The 20042-nt window shown below is 39.9% G+C and overlaps 1 protein-coding gene across 2 annotated transcripts in view; it reads left to right on the top strand.

The window, feature by feature from the left end:
* Positions 1–20042, top strand: part of kcnh5b (potassium voltage-gated channel, subfamily H (eag-related), member 5b) — a 319253-nt gene that overhangs the window by 170293 nt on the left and 128918 nt on the right. The window contains exon 8 of one of the 2 annotated variants that reach the window (XM_043697222.2): positions 18372–18586. In XM_043697222.2, coding sequence (XP_043553157.1) covers positions 18372–18586 — 215 coding nt within the window. The remainder of the gene's footprint in view (positions 1–18371; positions 18587–20042) is intronic. The other variant, XM_043697223.2, reaches the window with a different exon arrangement.

Genomic DNA, 20042 nt, shown 5'->3' on the forward strand with positions numbered 1-20042 from the left:
TGTGGGACATGAATATTCTTAAATTAGGTGAAACTCATTTTATTTCACTCTCAATTAATTTCCACCTGTTTCTTGTAATGGCTTCTCTGTCCTTATTTGTGACAGTGTGCCTGGTAGAGCATGTGACTTGCTGGGAGTTGGATGCAGTTGCAGTAAGAGAGAGCTGAAGAAGCAAAGGGAATATGATGACACTTACCCTGGCAGAGTTGAGATCTTGTGGAATTGCCGGGGGTTTCTCCAGCCACTTGAGGGCTTTGGATCGGTCTAGCTGGATCTGATGTTGAGCCCCATTTGCGGGAACTCGGGAGAGGACATCTCTCCTGTGTAGCAATCCATCCACCAGGACCTTTAGCCCCTTGTCTGCAAACTAGAGCATCAGGTTTCCCTTATTTGCCTCTTCTCGACAAATATCACAAATCATGCAGGGCAGCTATGGACTGCCAGCACTTGATTGGAAGCACAATGGCCTTTTAAGATTCAGCCCAATGTCATTTATATATGTGTCACTGGTGACATATAATAAACTATATCTTGTTAATGACAAGGAAGTCTTGTTGTTAACCCCGAAGTGGACTTGCTGTACCACACTCGATCAGACGGGCTTGGTAGTGTACTGCACTGAGTGAGGATGGTGGCAGTAACCCTCCATGCACAGCGGTGCAGCGAGTTGGCATGTCCATAACAACATAAATCAGCAATTTGAAAAAGCAGCCATCATCCAACAGTTTTTAAACAATAATTAAAGCTGAAGTAAAAACACAAATAAATGTTGGAACTACTTAACAGGTTTGGCAGCATCTGTGGAGAGAGACAGAGAGAGATAACATTTCAAGGAATGACCCTCTTCTAGTTTTGACAAGCATCATCAACCTAAAAGGTTAACTCTATTTCTGTATCTACAAGTGCTGCAAAATGTACTGAGTACTTCCAGCATTTTCTGTTCTTATTTCTGATTTCCACTGTGCTTTGTTCTTGCCTCTCAAAGCTTCCCAGGTTATTACTCTTTGATTTTTGTTCGAATGACAGTCATTATGTTGTGACATTAATTCAGTTACTAGTTACTAAAAATAGCTTGTGGAATGTATGTTGCTTGCAAATGAAAATGGTAGAGCTCCTTAAAAGAGCAAAAACATTAAATGGCACACTGTCTGAATGTATTTTTTTTAATATTAACACATGACACTTCAATTTTGTTCATTGCCTTTGAAAATCAAATAAATCCGACAGGATAGAAAATAAATTTAAAAACCTTTGGAATAAAGTAATTCATTGCTATGGTGATATGTTTGCTGAGGTAACTGAACATTAGGTCCCTTTATATCATGGATTATGAGTGTATGAACTTAGCACTTAATTTTTTTTTAAATTAATGAACATCTTTAATAAAATAGCAGAGTGAGGATGTTAGGATATTTATCTTGAGTTGTAACTTCAGGTGCCAGCTAATTCAGCTGACATTTTCTGCTGGCCTTCACTGATGTGTTGTAATGGTTGAGGCTGAGCTTACTTAAGGGATATATTCTGCTTTTTTTTGTGGTGGCTTTCTCTCGGAAGCTGAAGAGACCATCTAAAAATAATGTTCCTGGTCTCAGTGTGATACCAAGGCTCAGCTGCCAGGCAACGTGTCTATGTCATAGAGTCATACAACACGAAAACAGACCCTTCAGTCCAACTCGTCAATGTCGTCCAGATCCCATTTTATAGCATTTGTTCCATATCCCTCTAAACCCTTCCTCTTGATATAGCCATAAAAGTGCCTTTTAAATGCTGTAATAATACCTTCCTAAACAACCATAAATGCACCACCCTCTGTGTGAAAATGTTACCTCTCGGATTCTTTTTAAATCTTCTCCTCTCAGAGTAAACCTATGCCCTTTAGTTTTGGACTCTCCCAACCTAAGAAAAAGAACCTGGCTACTTACCCTATCCATGCCCCTCATGATTTTATAAACATCTATAAGGTCACCCCTCAGCCTCTGACGCTCCAGGGAAAATAGCCCCAGCCTATTCAGCTTCTCCCTATAGCTCAAGCCCTCTAACCCTGGCAACATCCTTATAAATCCTTTCTGAACCCTTTCAAGTTTCACAACATCCTTTCTATAGCAGGCAGACGAGAGCTGTACGCAGTATTCTAAAAGTGGACTCACCGATGTCCTGTACAACCGCAAAATGATATTCCAACTCCTATACTTAGTGTTCTGACCAATAAAGGCAAGCCTGCCAAACGCCTTCTTCACCATCTTTTCTACACACATTCCCCTCAGCCCTAATGTTAACTGTATAGGTCCTGCCCTGATTTGCTGTGCCTAAATGCAACACCTCACATTTATTGAAATTGAGCTTGATCTGCCAGCCCTCAGCCCATTGGTCCATCTGATCAAGGTCCCATCCTTCTGAAATATTCTCACAATTTAAAATGCTTCCAACTTCTGCAAGGTAGAGTCACAGGTAGATAGGATAGAGAAGAAGGTGTTTGGTATACTTCCCTTTATTGGTCAGAGTATTGAGTATAGGAGTTGAGAGGTCATGTTGCGGCTGTACAGGACAATGGTTAGGCCACTGTTGGAATATTGAATGTAGTTCTGGTCTCCTTCCTATTGGAATGATGTTGTGAAACTTGAAAAGGTTCAGAAAAGCTTTACAAGGATGTTGCCAGGGTTGGAGGATATGAACTATAGGGAGATACTGAATAGGTTGGGGCTGTTTTCCCTGGAGCATCGGAGGCTGAGGGGTGATCTTATAGAGGTTTATAAAATCATGAGGGGCATGGATAGGATAAATAGACAAAGTCTTTTCCCTGGGGTGGGGGAGTCCAGAACTCCCCTCAAACTCAGGATAAATTTTATCATTATGGTTTTGAGGGTTCCTTCATCCTCAGGTCCGTAATCAAGTCTGCATCATTACACATTACCAAATCCAAAATTGGACTCTACCACATGTTGCTCAAAATGCCGTGTCATTGACATTCCACAAGTGCCTTTTCTTGGGATCCACTACCAACCTGATTTTCACATTTCACTTGCATATTGAAGTCCCCCATGATTATTGCCTTCCTTACACACCTTTTCAATCTCCTGATTTATTTTCTTCTGCACACCCTGATTACTACTAGAACGCCTGTACACAACTCCCATCTTTTCTTGTTTGCAGTTTCTCAACTCAATCCTCACAGGTTTTACGTCTTCTGATTCGATTTTACTTCTTACTATCAATTTCATCTCATTTCTTATTAAGAAGACAACCCATCCTCTCTGTTCATCTGTGCCCTTTCGAAAGGACATGTGTCTTTGGATATTTATTTCCCAGCCCTGATTGCCTTGCAGCCACATGTCTGTGATGCGCACATCGTACCTGCCAATTTCAATCTGCGCCATAAGCTGTTTTATCTTCTTATGTACATTGCGTGTATTTAAGCAAACTCCTTCAGCCTGCACTGACAGTTCTCATTGTTGTGCCCTTGTCTGCAATGCCTGAAGTTGGATTTGCTGACCCATTCCATACTCTCTGTCCAGTACTTGTTTTGCAAACTTTAATAATCTTTGCTGTCCCCTCCCCACTTAACATTTTGCAGAATTTTCCATGTAATTGAATATACCCTCCAATTATTTTGTTTAAAGCCCTAGTTATTACCAGATCCCTGGTCCCAGTGAGATTTAGATGGAGGCCATCCCATCGAAACAGTTCCTCCCGTCACCAATACACCAATCAGAGCTGAAAATGTGTTGCTGGAAAAGCGCAGCAGGTCAGGCAGCATCCAAGGAACAGGAGAATCGACGTTTCGGGCATAAGCCCTTCTTCAGGAATGAAGAAAGTGTGTCCAGCAGGCTAAGATAAAAGGTAGGGAGGAGGGACTTGGGGGAGGAGCATTGGAAATGCGATAGGTGGAAGGAGGTCAAGGTGAGGGTGATAGGCCGGAGTGGGGTGGTGGCGGAGAGGTCAGGAAGAAGATTGCAGGTTAGGAAGGCGGTGCTGAGTTCGAGGGATTTGACTGAGACAAGGTGGGGGGAGGGGAAATGAGGAAACTGGAGAAATCTGAGTTCATCTCTTGTGGTCAGAGGGTTCCTAGGCAGAAGATGAAGCGCTCTTCCTCCAGCCGTCGTGTTGCTATGGTCTGGCGATGGAGGAGTCCAAGGACTTGCATGTCCTTGGACCGAATCAACACGGACATTTACTATAAACCGACCGACTCCCACAGCTACCTAGACTACACCTTCTCCCATCCTGCCCCCTGTAAAAATGCCATCCCATATTCCCAATTCCTTCATCTCCGCAGCATCTGCTCCTAGGAGGACCAGTTCCAATACCGTACAACCCAGATGGCCTCCTTCTTCAAAGACCACAATTCCCCCCCAGACGTGGTCGACGATGCCCTCCACTGCATCTCCTCCACTTCCCGCTCCTCCACCCTTGAGCCCCGCCCCTCCAATCGCCACCAGGACAGAACCCCACTGGTCCTCACCTACCACCCCACCAACCTCCATATACAGCGTATCATCCGCCGTCATTTCCGCCACCTCCAAACGGACCCCACCACCAGGGATATATTTCCCTCCCCTCCCCTAATCAGCGTTCTGAAAAGACCACTCCCTCCGTGACTCCCTCATCAGGTCCACACCCCCCACCAACCCAACCTCCACTCCCGGCAACTTCCCCTGCAACCGCAAGAAATGCAAAACTTGCGCCCAAACCTCCCCCCTTACTTCCCTCCAAGGCCCCAAGGGATACTTCCATATCCGCCACAAATTCACCTGCACCTCCACACACATCATTTATTACATCCGCTGCACCCGATGTGGCCTCCTCTATATTGGGGAGACTGGCCGCCTACTTGCGGAACATTTCAGAGAACACCTCTGGGACACCCGGACCAACCAACCCAACCACCCCGTAGCCCAACACTTTAACTCCCCCTCCCACTCCACCAAGGACATGCAGGTCCTTGGACTCCTCCATCGCCATACCATGGCAACACGACGGTTGGAGGAAGAGCACCTCATCTTCCGCCTGGGAACCCTCCAACCACAAGGGATGAACTCAGATTTCTCCAGTTTCCTCATTTCCCCTCCCCCCACCTTCCTTGGTAAAAATACATACAAAATATTAATTTAATTCTTCAGCTACGTCCTCTGCCTCCACGAGGAAATTCACTTTTTGCTTTCCAGTTAGCTTCATTCCCACTGATTTCACCCTACAGGAAACTTGATTTTTCATTTTATGTTAACTACCAGCCTCTTTTCATACTCCCTCTTTGCTTACCTTTGCTTTTTCTCACCCACTCAACATTCAGCCAGGTTTACAATTTTCTATCTGACATCTAGCATAAGCACACCTTTTATATTTTACCATAATTTCTTCTAATTCTCTTTCGTCATCCAGGATGCTCTAGATTTATTTGCCTCTTTTGAGTGAATATATCTTACTCTGCCTGAGTCATCTATACTTTGAGTCATCGTTGGCCTACTGTTTTTCTTTTGAGTTTTTGATTCTAATTTATTTGACCCCAATCCATTCTAACCCTCTTGAAGATGACTTTCTCCTAATTGTTCTTGCTCTGAATTGTTGATTATTCCATTTCCAAAGTTATCCAAAAACTAAACCTAAACACTACATACAATGACCATTAGTCCCTAAATGTTCTTCCGTTGATGTTTGATCTATTTTCCCCATCACATTCTCAACAACCAGGTCTAGTAGTGCTGCATTTCCTGTTTGAATAGATGCATACTGCATACTGCGTTAAACAGTTCTCCTGAAAGCATTCTTGAAGGTCTTCTATCCTTAACAACTCTGCTATACTAATTTATTTTTTGACAAGTAAATCAAATGACATTGCAACTACTCTATAATTTTTATACTTCGCTATAATTTTCTTGCAAAATTGTCCCTGTACCTTCTTCTCATTATTTAGTGGTCTATAAACGGCACTGAGCAATGTATTGGACCATTTTTGTTCCTTCCCTCTTGCCATGTCCTTGCAACATCTTCTTTCTCCAGCACCTGACAGAAGCTCATTAAGGTTTTACAAGGGATTCTCCTAAAAACTACTTCATAATGACAACCTCAAGACTAATGGAATGGTGGCCCTTATTTCAATGGGCTTGAAGTATAACGGTAACAAAATTCTTACTGCGACTCTATAAGGAGTACTGTGAGCAATTTTGGTCCCTTTATTGAATAAATGATATCATTTCATTGGAGACAGTTCAGAGAAGTTAGGATGGATTGTCTTATAAGCAAAGACTCTACTCATTGGAATTTAGAAGAACAAGAGTTGATCTTATTGAGGCATAAAGGGTTCTTAATTGGCTTGACAGGGTAAATGCTGAGAGGATATTTCCCCTCATGGAAGAGTCTAGGACCAGAGGGCATAGACTCAGAATTAAATAGCGCAAATTTAAGACTGAGATGAGGAGGGATTTTTTAGAGTCATAGTCATGAAGTCATACAGCATGGAGTCAGACCCTTCAGTCCAACTAATGCATACTTCTCTGAGGGTTGTGAGTCTCTGGAAATCCTTGCCACAAAGTGCTGTGGGGCAGAGTCCTTGTGTATATTTAAGGCTGAGCTAGATTCTTGATCAGTTGGGGAATCAAGTGTTACAGGGAAAGGGCAGAAGAGTGGATATAAGGAATGTCGATCAACCTATGTCCCCTTGAATGGCTGAGCTGGCTTGAGGATGGAAGTTTTTCAGACACATGAAGGTCTGTGGGTTTTCTATAGCAACAGTCAAAATATGACAACTGGAGTACGTTCTCTGTAGTAAGAGGCATTTTTGATATGGTACAGGTCATTTTCCCATGTCAGTTTGCTGTGTTGTCTTGCAGCTCCATTTTATAATCCAGATTTTTAAACCAAAAAGATAAGGTGGTGAAGAATAAGTATACACAATTTCGCATGGGTGGCCTTATTGCTAAATTCTTCTTGCATGAAGATTGGAACATAACTTTTAAGACAATGTAATTTCTTACTTCCCTGTTGCTTTGCTACTGAATGCACACTGTCACAGTTGACAGAATTTCCTCTGGGCATATAATAATGGGCTATCATTGGTGATAAATCTGTAGGTTTACTGCAAGAGACACAAAAGATGGTATTCACCAGATGAGAATAATCAACTGAATGCCTGATGGTATTGAAATAGTTCTTTAGGACAGAGATATGACCATTGACACTGTTAACGCTTAGAAAAGTGGTGTGGCTAAATAAGGATCAGTTGACACAAAGAAATTGGTGTTATTTATCTTCTTTTCCAAGTGCTTGAGCTCTCACAGTTGCATTCAATAGTGCTCCATCATGGCTGAGAGAAGTTTCCTTCTAAGCTAAGGAAAGTCATTAGGTAGACTTGTCTTGCTATTGATAGGCTCCACTATTGATTGTGATTGGGAACAATTGCTTAAGTGTCAGCAATGCAAGTAGCCTACCCATCAACTATATGGGAAAAGTGATAACTAAAATAATAGCAATGCTAAAAGACAGTTTAAATCAGTGTGGTCTTGTGTAATCTGAGAAAGCAAGCATAAATAAATAAATAGCGAGTTTTTAACCTATAATTTAGAATGCTCCCTTGACTGATAATACTAATATGAGAGTACGCCCACTCAAGGATAAAGGAGGGAAGTTATGTGTGGAACCAGAGCAAATGGGTAAGATCCTAAATGAGTACTTTACATCAGTATTCACCAAAGAGAGGGACGTGAGGGATGTTGAGTTTAGGGAAAGGTGTGTAAATATTCTTGGGCAGGTCAGTATAATGATGCAGGAAATGTTGGGTATTTTGAAATGTATTAAGATAGATAAGTCCCCAGGGCTAGATGGGATCTATCCCAGGATACTGTGGAAAACAAGGAAGGAAATAGCTCCGACCTGAATAGGTATCTTCACATTCACTTTGGTCTCGGGTGAGGTTCCAGAGGATTGAAGAATGACCAAAGTTGCTCCTTTGTTTAAGAAGGGAAGCAAGAGATAAATCAGGTAATTACAGACTGGTGAATGTGACGTCGGTGATGGGGAAGCATTTGGAGAAGCTGCTGAGAGACAGGATTTATTCACATTTGGAAGCAAATAGATTTGTTAGTGATAGGCAGAATAGATTTGTGCTGGGAAGGTCATGTCTTACCAATTTGAGTTTTTTGTGGAGATGACCAGAATAATTAATGAGGGAAGGGCAATGGATGTTGTCTGCATGGACTTTAGTTAAGCATTTGGGAAGGTACCTCATGACAGGCTGGTTCAAAAGGTAAAGATTTGGGGAGCTGGCTTGATGGATACAAAACTGACTTGGTCATAGAAGCAGAGAGGAACAGTGGAAGGGTGCTTTTCGGAATGGAGATCAGTGAATAGTGGTGTTCCCCGTGGCTCAACACTTCAACTCCCCCTCCCACTCCACCAAGGACATGCAGGTCCTTGGACTCCTCCATCGCTAGACCATAGCAACACGACGGCTGGAGGAAGAGCACCTCATCTTCCGCCTAGGAACACTCCAACCACAAGGGATGAACTCAGATTTCTCCAGTTTCCTCATTTCCCCTCCCCCCACCTTGTCTCAGTCCCAACCCTCGAACTTAGCACCACCTTCCTAACCTGCAATCTTCTTCCTGACCTCTCCTCCCCCACCTCCACTCCGGCCTATCACCCTCACCTTAACCTCCTTCCACCTATCGCATTTCCAACGCCCCTCCCCCAACTCCCTCCTCCCTACCTTTTATCTTAGCCCGCTTGGCACACTTTCCTCATTCCTGAAGAAGGGCTCATGCCCAAAATGTCGGTTCTCCTGTTCCTTGGATGCTGCCTGACCTTTTCCAGCAACACATTTTCAGCTCTGATCTCCAGCATCAGTAGTCCTCACTTTCTCCTAATAGTGGTGTTCCTAAGGGACCTTTGTGGTTTGTAATATATAAATGATCTAAATGAAAAAATCAGTGGTCGGATTTGTAAGTTTGTGGATGACACCAAAACCGGTGGAGTTGTAGATAGTGAGAAAGATTGTCAAGAATACTGTGGTATATCGCTAGATCACAGATTTGGGCAGAGAAACAGCAGATAAAGTTTAAGCTGGACAAATGCGAGGTGATGCATTTTGGAAAATCAAGTTCAGGTACGAATTACACAATAAATGGCAGAACCCTGAGAAACACTGGCATACAGAGGGATCTGGGCATGCAGGTTCAGATCGCTGAAAGTGGCAACACAGGTGGATAAAGTGGTCAAGAAGTTATATAGCACGCTTGCCTTCATCGGCTGGGGCATTGAATATAAAAGTTGACTTGTGTAAAAGTTTAGTTTGGCCACATTTGGAATACTACATGGTGTTCTACCAGAAGGACATGGATGCTTTGGAGAGGGTGCAGAGAAAGTTTATCAGGATGTTGCCTGGTCTGGAGAGTTTTAGGAATGAGGAGAGGTTGGATAAACTTGGATTGTTTTCACTGGAAAGACAGAAGCTGAGGGGTGATCTGATAAAGGTCTATAAAATTGAGAGGCATAGATAGGGTGGATAGTCAGAGGATTTTTCCCAGGATGGAAAGGTCAACTCTCAGAGGGCAAGATTCAAGGTGAGAGGGGGGAAATTTAAGAGAGAAGTGTGAGGAGCATTTTTCAGAGGGTGGTGGGTGTCTGGAATGCATTGCGAGTGGAGGTCATGAAGGCAGGCACGTTAGCAACATTTAAAGTGTATCTTGACAGACATATAATTGGGAGGCGAACAAAGGGATAGAAACTGCATATGGGCAATAAATAGCAGATCTAAATAAGGAATAGGAATTGGTGCAGGCTTGGTGGGGCCAAAGGGCCTGTTCTGTGCTGTATTGTATTGACTGTTCCTTAATACAAGGAAAAAGCCCATTTTGTATGGCTATCAACTTGCTCATTTTTAAAATCCAAATATTGTAACAATGATAGCCCTGTCTTGAACACACTACTGTCAAAATATGGACACACATCTCTTAGTTGAAATCATTAAATGTTTTGTGTCCAATTCCCTCTGACTCAATGACTGTTTTAATTTGCTATTTGTGCCCATGATATTTAGATGGTTCACCCTGAGATCTGAAGGAGTTCTGTTCAGACTATTACACTGCAAATTACCAAAACAGTCCAGGTATCAATGTTTACCGAAAAGATTGAATTCTAAGAACTGTGTGCAACCTTGAATTGAACCACCAATCATTGTCTGTTTATGATAAATGTCATTGAAATGTAAGGAATTGCAGTCATGCCTTTGTTACATACGGACTCAATAGTTCCAACACATATATGGCTGATATCCCACTTCTAAAGTCTATATATTTGAGGTCCATAACTAGATCTATCTCCTATCACTGACCTACAGGGGCTCCAGGTTAGGCAATGCCTTGTATATGATTGTAAAAACATACAAAGATGTAACTTGGGAGCAGAAGACCATGCAATATAACAAGAAGGTCAACATCTTTCTCCACTCCACCAGCTTAAAAACCCCCCAAAAAACTTGAAGCCCATCAGTCTTCACCAAAATTTATAAGTTTCAGCCCAATGTCTTCTGGTTGTTGCATCCTTTAAATTTTGACAATATTTTAAATTCTTTCTGAACTTTTCAACAGAGCTTCAAGTTCCTTCATGTGTAATTGAAACACATTTGAAAAGTCTTCCTGATTCTCATTCGCAGGGAAAGAGGCTATAACATTTATTGACAGTACAGATGTAAAACATCTCTAACAATAGCATCATCTAAATATAAATAAGAGACACGGGTCATCTATTTTGATCAGACGATTAGTGCTGACAGGTTTACTGCAATACAAGCTACTGATTTATCAATAATGCATTGTTATGCTGTGTGAGGCTGAATTTAGTGACTATCAGAAAAAGACTATGATGGTTTACAGCTGACCATGTTTCTATGTAAAAGATAAATGCTAGTTGTAGGCAGAATTCAAGCTCTCAAAACACTTAGATACTTGCTTTGAGATAGGAATACGAAATATGTATTTTAAAAACATGCTTAATTAAATAACACAATAAAGTGCCTAATTTCCAAAACAAGTTCATCAGTTGCTGTTACAGTACATACCTATTCCCATATTTATACATCAGAGTGGCTGATTATTCAATCCTAGGTGATTAGCTTAATCTGGCATGTTCCTCCCACTCAAATAATTTATTCATCTGATGAGGCATAGAGTTGGATAGTATGAAAACAGACACTTCGATCTAACTCGTCCATGCCGATCAGATATCTTAAATTAATCTAATCCAGCATTTTGTCTTTATTTCTCTAAATCCTTCCTATTCGTGTACCCATCCAGATGCCTTTTAAATGTTTAATTGTACCAGCCTCCACCACATCCTCCGGCAGCTCTTTCCATACATGCACCAACTTCTGCATGAAAAAGTTGCCCGTTAGGTCCCTTTTAAATTTTTCCTTCTCACTTTAAACCTACATTGTGGGAAAAGTTTAATTTCTGCTAGTTACTGTGCAGTGTCCTGTTCAATGCTGCCTCTATTCTATATTTTAGTCATCGGCCAGAATAGGGGTGATTTTCATTGTAGTGAATGGGTATAATGACCTTCAAAAATTAGGTATACATAATATTCAATTCCTCTTTAAACTGACTATTTTACAATCTGACCATTTCATGGTTGCAAGTGTATCGTGGTTTGAAGTTATAATCTAAAAAGATAAAATTGCACCAGATTTGTTGGGGACTTCCAATTCGAGAATGTTGTGCTGGAAAAGCACTGCAAGTCAGGCAGCATCTGAAGCTGCCAGACCTGCTGTGCTTTTCCAGCACCACACTCTCGACTCTGATTTCCAGCGTCTGCAGTCCTCACTTTATACTGGGGATTTCCAATGTTTGCTTCATTATAGAAGCTGTTCTGCAGCCCAGTGTATGCTTTGGTCTTATATTGTCTGGGATACCGTATCACACAGATATAAAATAAAATGTAAATACAAAACGTGAAACAAAAAATGTGCAAAATAAAACCTTGGTCAAACATTTTCAAGACATTCATTTTCTAGCCAAATTCTATTTCTATTTCTAATTTTTTTTTCAGTTTTGCAATAGCTAATATCACAACTATATACTCACATACTATATACTAGATGGCTGAAATATTGACCACAACCGTTTTTGAGAAATCAATTTTAAGTTGGTTTAATAAACCAGGTTACCCTTCCTATTAACTACACCACAGAATAATTTGAAAGTAATTTTTTTAAATCATGCTAAAACACAATATTTACTATCCCGTCTGAAAAGTTCTGAAGAAGGGTCACTGGACCTGAAACGTTAACACTGATTTCATGGCACAGGTGTTGCCAGACCGGCTGAGATTTTCCAGTAATTTCTGTTTTTGCTTTTATTTTTAAAGTACCGCGCAGTTTCCCTGGATCATGGATGTCTGGACATTAATTGTGTTTGATGAAAGAAAATTGAGCAAAATAATGTGCTTTGTGCTTCAGACTGCTATCTGTTCCCAAAGCACTTGGCCTATGCACTGAACAAAACTGATCCAAATTATATTGTTATAATACCTTTTCTGAGATGAAATCTAGACTTAATGAAAAAATCAACAAGCAATCAGACTGTTGATCAGCTGGAGGCTAATTTTTATACTGAGAATCAATACCCCACTCCACCAGATATCTCACGTTGATACTTAAAGAGCTTCTATTTGTATACCTCATGTCTTCCTTAGATTTCCCCCTTTAAGTTGTCATTTTGTCTGCTGTCCTTATGTTTTCTCCCTCAGACAAAGTTGAACAAATGTAAATTAAATCAGCAATGCAAAAAATTTAAAATTAGAATTTCACTGCTATGCAAGATACTGTGGAACCATTTCATATAGATGTATAAATCCCAGATCTTAGTTGCTGACATTTTTATCAGTTATACTTCTTAACTGAATTGCTTTTGAAGTAAGTTTGGAGAGACATTATTTGTGATGCACCTTGATTGGTCAGATATACTAGATAACTGGATCACTGATGGATTGTAAGGTGCGGAGAAATCATTATTGTAGATGGTTAATGATTGGTCAGTTCTATTGTCTAACTGGAGCACCAATTAGTAATATAGTACGGAGAAATCATTGTTCAAGGTTTATAATTGGTCAACGTGGTGTCAGTATTGCACTTGGATTTATATTTTACAAAACTAACTGCTTAAAAATTACATTCAGACACTATTTCGATCTTAAAGTCGACAGCAGGTTTAGTAACTTGCTCTGAAATAAAATGAATAAAAATCAATCATGCATTCATGTATCACCAGACATAGCCATTTTTGAAGCAGTATAATTTCAGTGAACATTATAAATGATTCCCCAATTTTGCAGTTTAAAATTAATTCACAATCTTTGCCCTCAATGAAATATTGGCCCTCAAATACATACAATTTTTATGAAAAATAAGCTATTTGAAAAGTTTTAATCTATTTTGAGTATGTTAAGTGTTTGTATTTCATTATTTATTAATCTGCCACTATTAAGCCAAGTGAAGGATATTGACAGTCACTCTAACTTGCAATTGGCAAGTTATTTGAATAGCCGTTATATACCTAAACAGTTAGTACAGTGCACTTACAATCTTCTGCTGTGATGAGAACTCAGCCTCCCAAAGGCATTAATTCAGTTGGAGGTCGATAAACATGATTCCGCAGTTGAATAAGGATTGGACAATAGAAAATTGCACAGTTGCAGTATTGCAGATTTATGACTAACATTGTTGTACGTCACTTCAGCAACATATATTACAAACAGAACTAAGCAGCATTTGCCTGAGGGCATCCTTTAACAGTTCAGAGTCGCAACATTATACAGTGAAACCGACATTTCTTTGACAATGATGATACCAGCATGTTAAGGCTTTGTGTTAAAATATTAGTTTATGCATTAAAAACAGTCATTACTTTAAGAAGTGGTCTCTTTTAAAGTAAAAACTGCAGCTGAAGTCCAGTGATCATCCATCCGTTAAATGATGAGAGCAAGAGGTCTCCTCCAGTGAGAAAGAGGATGACTGGTTTTGACATGGGCCAGAAAGTTTCTTAGGGACTGGAAGAAACCATGGCATTGGTCCAATATGATAAACCAGCCTGTCACAAACTTATTGCTAACAGAATCCAGGCGGATTGACTTTTACGTTATGACTGAATATTGATTGAAAACCATTTAATTTTGCTCTATTGCATGCATAGAGGGTCCCATATTACTTTTGCATTGCAACAGTTCATTTTTCAAGCAAAGGACACAGCAGGAAAATTGGCCCAACATGGTTAACAGAATAAATTAAGGACTCCAAAGAGGAGTCATATAAAGTCACTAGGAAAAAGGAGCAGTTTAGAATTCAGTATAGGGGGAAGAAGTTCTTCATTAAGAATAGAAAATAAAGTATGTATGTAAACTTGTAAAGAATGTAAAAGAAACTGTAGTGTCTATTGTAAATATAGACAAAGAAGAGTATCTGAAAGGGAAGAATTGATAATTGAGATCAAGGTAAACGCAGATGAAATAAGCATAGATACAAAGGAACAGGATTAGGTCATTCAGCCCTGCCATGCTGTTCAGTCATGGTTGTTTGAATACTTCAGTGCCTTTTACTCACACCAGCCCCATAACCTTTTATGCTATTGGTAATCAGAAGTCTACCAGTTTCTACCTTAAACCTATTCAAAAATTGAGCTTTTACAGCCGTGTGTGGTAGAGAATTCCAGAAGTTCATAACCCTCATTAAAAAAAACTTCTTCCTCTCAGTCCTAAATGGTATTCCTCTTGTTTTCAAATTGGCCCACCTGGTTCTCAACCTCCCAAACAGGGGAAATGTCTAACCTGCATCTACCCTGTCAACCCCTTGAAGTATTTTCTAGGTTTCAATGAGATCATTTCTTATTCTTTCACACTTTAGAAAAATTAGGTTTAGTTCTCTGTCTAGCTTGTGACACTTTTAGCAAATGTATTTATCCAGGACCCATGAAATGTCCAAGACTTCTACGTACTTTAGCATGGGCACCCATGACTCCTCCTGACCTACAATCCTGTAACTGTAATAGCTGTTTGTTACCCTTAGAATATGTATGCACTTACTGTGAAAACTTAACAGTGGATGTGATGTATTTGGAATTTCAGAAGACTTGTGTGCAAAATCAAATCACGTGGTAATGTACTGACATGAATTGAGAATTGACTAGTACACAGGAAACAGTTGGAATTAATAGTTCAGATTTGGGGTGGAAGGCAGTGACAAGTGGGGTACTGCAGGGATCAATGTTTGGGCCTCAGCTGTTCGCATATGTTTCACTACTGCCTGTTATAGAGAAGTAATCAGTTGCTGAACACACAGAGTCCCTCAAGTAAGCAAACGTGGCACCGTCTGCATATTTGGCCTCTTGTATCAGTCTTGTCTCTCCATCAGTGCAGGCATAGAGTAGGAACCTCTCCTGCCAGCTCTGAGGCCTACTTCTTGAAATGTGTGAGGATCCTAATACCAGGCACCTCTCTGCCTGTTTGGGCTGTGGACAAAGAGAAGGATTGAAGATGATCATAATGGATACTTGGGCACTTCCTCAGTATGCATAGCCAGGCCATGCAACATGACCCCATTTTGGCGACACCTCACAAGAGATTCTGGCTCAGGCTGTTCAGGAAAGAAGGGACATCCTCTTCACCAGTAATGGCAGCAGATCAAATCAGTGCAGCTCTGTGCCCAAGTGCTGAAAGAAGTACCCATATCCAGTGCAGGAAGAAAATAAATGCCCCTAAGTGTCAGTTTGCAGTGATTAGACCTTGCACTTGCAGCCAGCAGAAAGAGAGAGAGAGAGAGATCATTCATGTTATTTCTACACCGGATTTGGGCAGCCTGTAACAGCCTAAATGATGGTGCAGGCTTGCAATGAGTCTCAGGCATTTGGATGGCCTTCAAAAATGGTTCCTGGATCTTTGACCACTGGAAGCGGGTATAACTTACTGTCTGCCCCACCCCATACAATTCGAGCAACAACTCACAAACCAAAGTGTTGAGCTGAAAACTGTGTCATTGCTGCAAATGAAAGTAACAACCTGTAACATTTCTGAAGCTGTACCTGTTTCCAAAATAGAAGCTTCAACCCATAGAATTCTTTGTGTGCTACCTGACAGCAGCTGAAATTGAACTTGCAGGTACATGCATGAATTTAAAAGAAGAGTATCTTTCAATTTTACAAAGTGCAATTCAATACTTTTCTTCTGCTTAGTGCATCAATTTCCAATATTTCATATTCGACATAGAGTCAGACTATTAAAAAAAAACTACTTATTTGATTGAATGCAAGCATTTGGGTCGGGTATCAGATATTTTGAACACTTCAGCTTCTACCATTTCTCTCAGCCTAATAATGAGGCAGCACATTAAATTTACTATCGTACTTCATTCTTGAAGTCTTTAAGGAAGTGTGTAGGTGGAGATGTACTTGATGGATGAACTAGGCCAAATGTGGGCGATGTACTGTGTCATGACTTAGGTGCACAGAACCTTTAGTAATCAATAATAATGAATGTTCTGCCTGAATCATCGATAGACAAATGAGTAATGGAAGAAACTGGCAATGAAGTAAGGCTTGCATAGACATCCAAATCTATTTTGTAGTTTGTAAGGGTTTTGCCGTTTTTATACTTATGAACGAAAGCTGCTGTTCCACCAATATCTGTGCAGTTAGAGTGCCAAGCTGCCCTATTGTGTGGCATTGAGGTGAAAATGTACACAGTTCTGAACCCAAGTAGCCATGACTTTTCAAAAGGTAAGGGCCTAAATCGGTCAGAACATGGACTGGAATTTCTAATCAGTGACCAAGTGAGGCTGCTCACCTCTGACCTCAAAGAAAGCTGCCCTGAAAGACCAAGCTCTCTGCCCCAGATTTTTGACATTATTTTGAATCTGGTGATGTCATCACACAGGGTCAACAGCCAATGACATGTAAATATTCACACAGATAGAAAATGAGAAGTGAAATATCACTGAAGCCTTTCAGTTTAATTTAAAATGTTATGGGAGGTTAAAATTAATGATTGAACTACTCATAGGAGATTTAAAAAGAAGTTAAAATATCATTTTAAAATTTGTTTATTATTCGAAAAATTACATGGAATTTCTTATCATAGTGGAGAAAATAACTAATACTACTCTTTTAGGTCCAGAGGCATTGTTTAACTCTAATTCTGCAGTTCATACACTGTTGAACAAGATGTAACTTTGTAACAGTGAGACTGGAGATACAGTTTAATCTTGGTGGTAGATTGGAGAATCATTCCCACGTTGCCTCCATTGAGGAATGCCTAACAAAATTAAGTGCCCATCAGACATTTACCTGACCAGTATCAGGCATTCTTCAGGTTTCAGGACTTCAGGGCCAGAAATCCTGCCTGCTGGGAACTGCCGGCCAGTCAGAGGCTGGAATCTCTTCAGTGGTCTGTCAGTACCATTGTGAGTGATGTCGTCTGGTGCTAAACCATTCAAGATGTGGGAAATCACTGTTGAGCAACACGGGCCTAAAGTGAGGAATGAGGGTCATGGGGAGAGTGTTACTGGTTTGTTAGGTTATTGGTTATCAGAAGGACCAGGCAGGTTGGAATTTGGTTATGCCTCGTGTGCCTTCCTGATAAATGTAAAAATTGGTATAAGTACTGAGTTATGGTAGGATTTGTTTGTCTATCTTCTTGTATGGCGAGACTCCCATCTGCCATTGCTTGAATACCAGTGCCAGTGGAATGAGATTGTTTGGTGGGCACTATTTAGTTTCTAGGCAGGAAAGCCAACATGAGCCACCTTACATTGGGACTTGATTGCATTTAGGGCGGTAGTGCATTCTGTCACCTGATTAAATGCCCCTCCAGTAAACTCCATAGTGCTGGAGAATAACAATGCACTGTGCTTTGGTTAGGTTTGCAGTAACGAAGTAATGAGTTACTTTATTACCTGCAGACTTAATTCCAAAAGGGAGGAATTGTATTGTAGAGATTGGTACAAAGTGTAAGTATGAAACATTAAATGACACAGCAACCCATGGATTATAAGCAGCCGTTAAACTGTTTCTAATGGAGGTCCCTCCTTTCTCAGTTACAGAAACACAAACAACATAATGTACTCCAGGTGTCTTCTCAGTGGGAGAAGAATTTTTTTTTAAATGACCGAAGTGATTAAAACTTTCAAAATCTGGCTACTTTCTAACAGAAAATGTAAATAAGTTTTCTATCTCTGTGAAATTATTGTTATTCGATAATGACATATTCCAGCTCAGAACCATTGAGTTATTAAAAGGCTCTTTAGATATTTTTCTGTGCAGATACAAACAAAAAACTAAATATTTATTAACTGATATTGATATAAACTGATAGTTAAAATTCACTTGTTCTTTAAATTACAGCTCTTCTTTATGCAACTATCTTTGGAAATGTCACCACAATCTTCCAGCAGATGTATGCTAACACCAATCGCTACCATGAAATGGTAAACAACGTGCGTGATTTTCTCAAACTTTACCAAGTTCCCAAAGGACTCAGTGAGCGAGTTATGGATTATATTGTGTCAACATGGTCTATGTCTAAAGGGATCGACACAGAGAAGGTACGAGCATACGAGGTAAAATGTTCGAAGGCCCTCCAGGAACAGTTTTCATTTAATCACTTATGGTTACAAGCTTACATCTGGGTATAATCAAAGTTCAATCTAATTATCAAGTAGGCAGTGCATGAACTTGTGAAATTCGTATTGGAAAATAATTAATATTTAGGACATTTTGAGTCAAGGTGGGAATATAGTCTATTTTTAGTTTGAAGTGATAAATTTCTTTTCCCTTAATATTTCCCTTAAATTAACTAATGCCTGTATTGTTGCGGTTTTAAACAAAACGTCTTTGCAAAACAATTTGCTGTAAATGCCTAGTTCTTTGTTTGTTGGAATTTAATGAGCGAAATGCACAAAACTACTGACATTTCAATTTGGAGTATCACCTTAATACAATATCCTCCCCCACCCCTCCTCCGTGAACTGTAGACTAATTAAGGTAACATTTGAGATTATAAGTTCCTGTTTTGTAGAATATACATCATTTTTTTCACAACAGCTTTATATTTTGGAAGAGAGAAATTACAATTAAAGCAACTATAACGATTTATGTGTTACAAACCAGATGTTTTATCCCCTTCGGAGAAATAAAGGAACAAAATGAAGAAATTGTTGTTGCTAATTTTAAATCTTGGGTGATGAAATTAACCAGACCATAGGTCTCTGAAGCAAATGTTTATTGCTTTCAGCTAAAAGAAGATGTTTGTGTAGGGGAGGTGCAATTTTAATCACTTAACAATTTAATCATCTAAACGCAATACAGATACATCAAGACTGTGCATAAAGAAACAATTATTATGCAGTTATGTTTTCAAAGTCCGCTGCAGGCATGTTTTCACTTAAAAAAGTACAATAAATATATTGATTTTTCTGCTTTATAACCAACTCTGTAACAATTTTATGTTAGGTTATTAAAAGATGGGCATTTTCAGGTGTTTATGTACTCGTGAGCTGGGTTTCTGATGAAGTCCCACTGCTTGGACCAAAGTCAAGAGCTGGCTAGCAGCACAATATGGCAACAGCATTTTATTAGCAGCAGCAAGTACTGAGGTTCCTGTCTATGGGTAAAAATCCATGTTGACAGGAAGATGTCGGGCTTCTGTCCTGACTCCTTCATACACCATTGTCCTATTTCCCAGCCTGTCTCCAAATCCAAACTGTTGATGTAAACAATTCAAGACTATAAAAATTCTAAGACAAGTGAAACCCTATTTAAAATTAAATGTAAATTGGACAATGTTTGAAGTAAGCAGTGGAACAATCAATATTTCTTCTAAGGTGGCAATGCTTTTACTGATTATTCTTTCAATATCAAATGCAAAGCTGTGATCGGTTGGCATTGATTTAATCTGATCTGAGCCTTACAACAAAAAGTCGATTCAGGCTTGAAAACTTTAATTTATCTTGGTATTATAAATTGTACAGAATCCCTATAGTGTGGAAGCAGGCCATTCAGCCCATTAAGTTCACA

The sequence above is a fragment of the Chiloscyllium plagiosum genome, unplaced genomic scaffold (assembly GCF_037043375.1).
Source record: "Chiloscyllium plagiosum isolate Xiang-an unplaced genomic scaffold, Cpla_swu_hap1 HiC_scaffold_8, whole genome shotgun sequence".
In the NCBI taxonomy this organism is placed as follows: Eukaryota; Metazoa; Chordata; class Chondrichthyes; order Orectolobiformes; family Hemiscylliidae; genus Chiloscyllium; species Chiloscyllium plagiosum.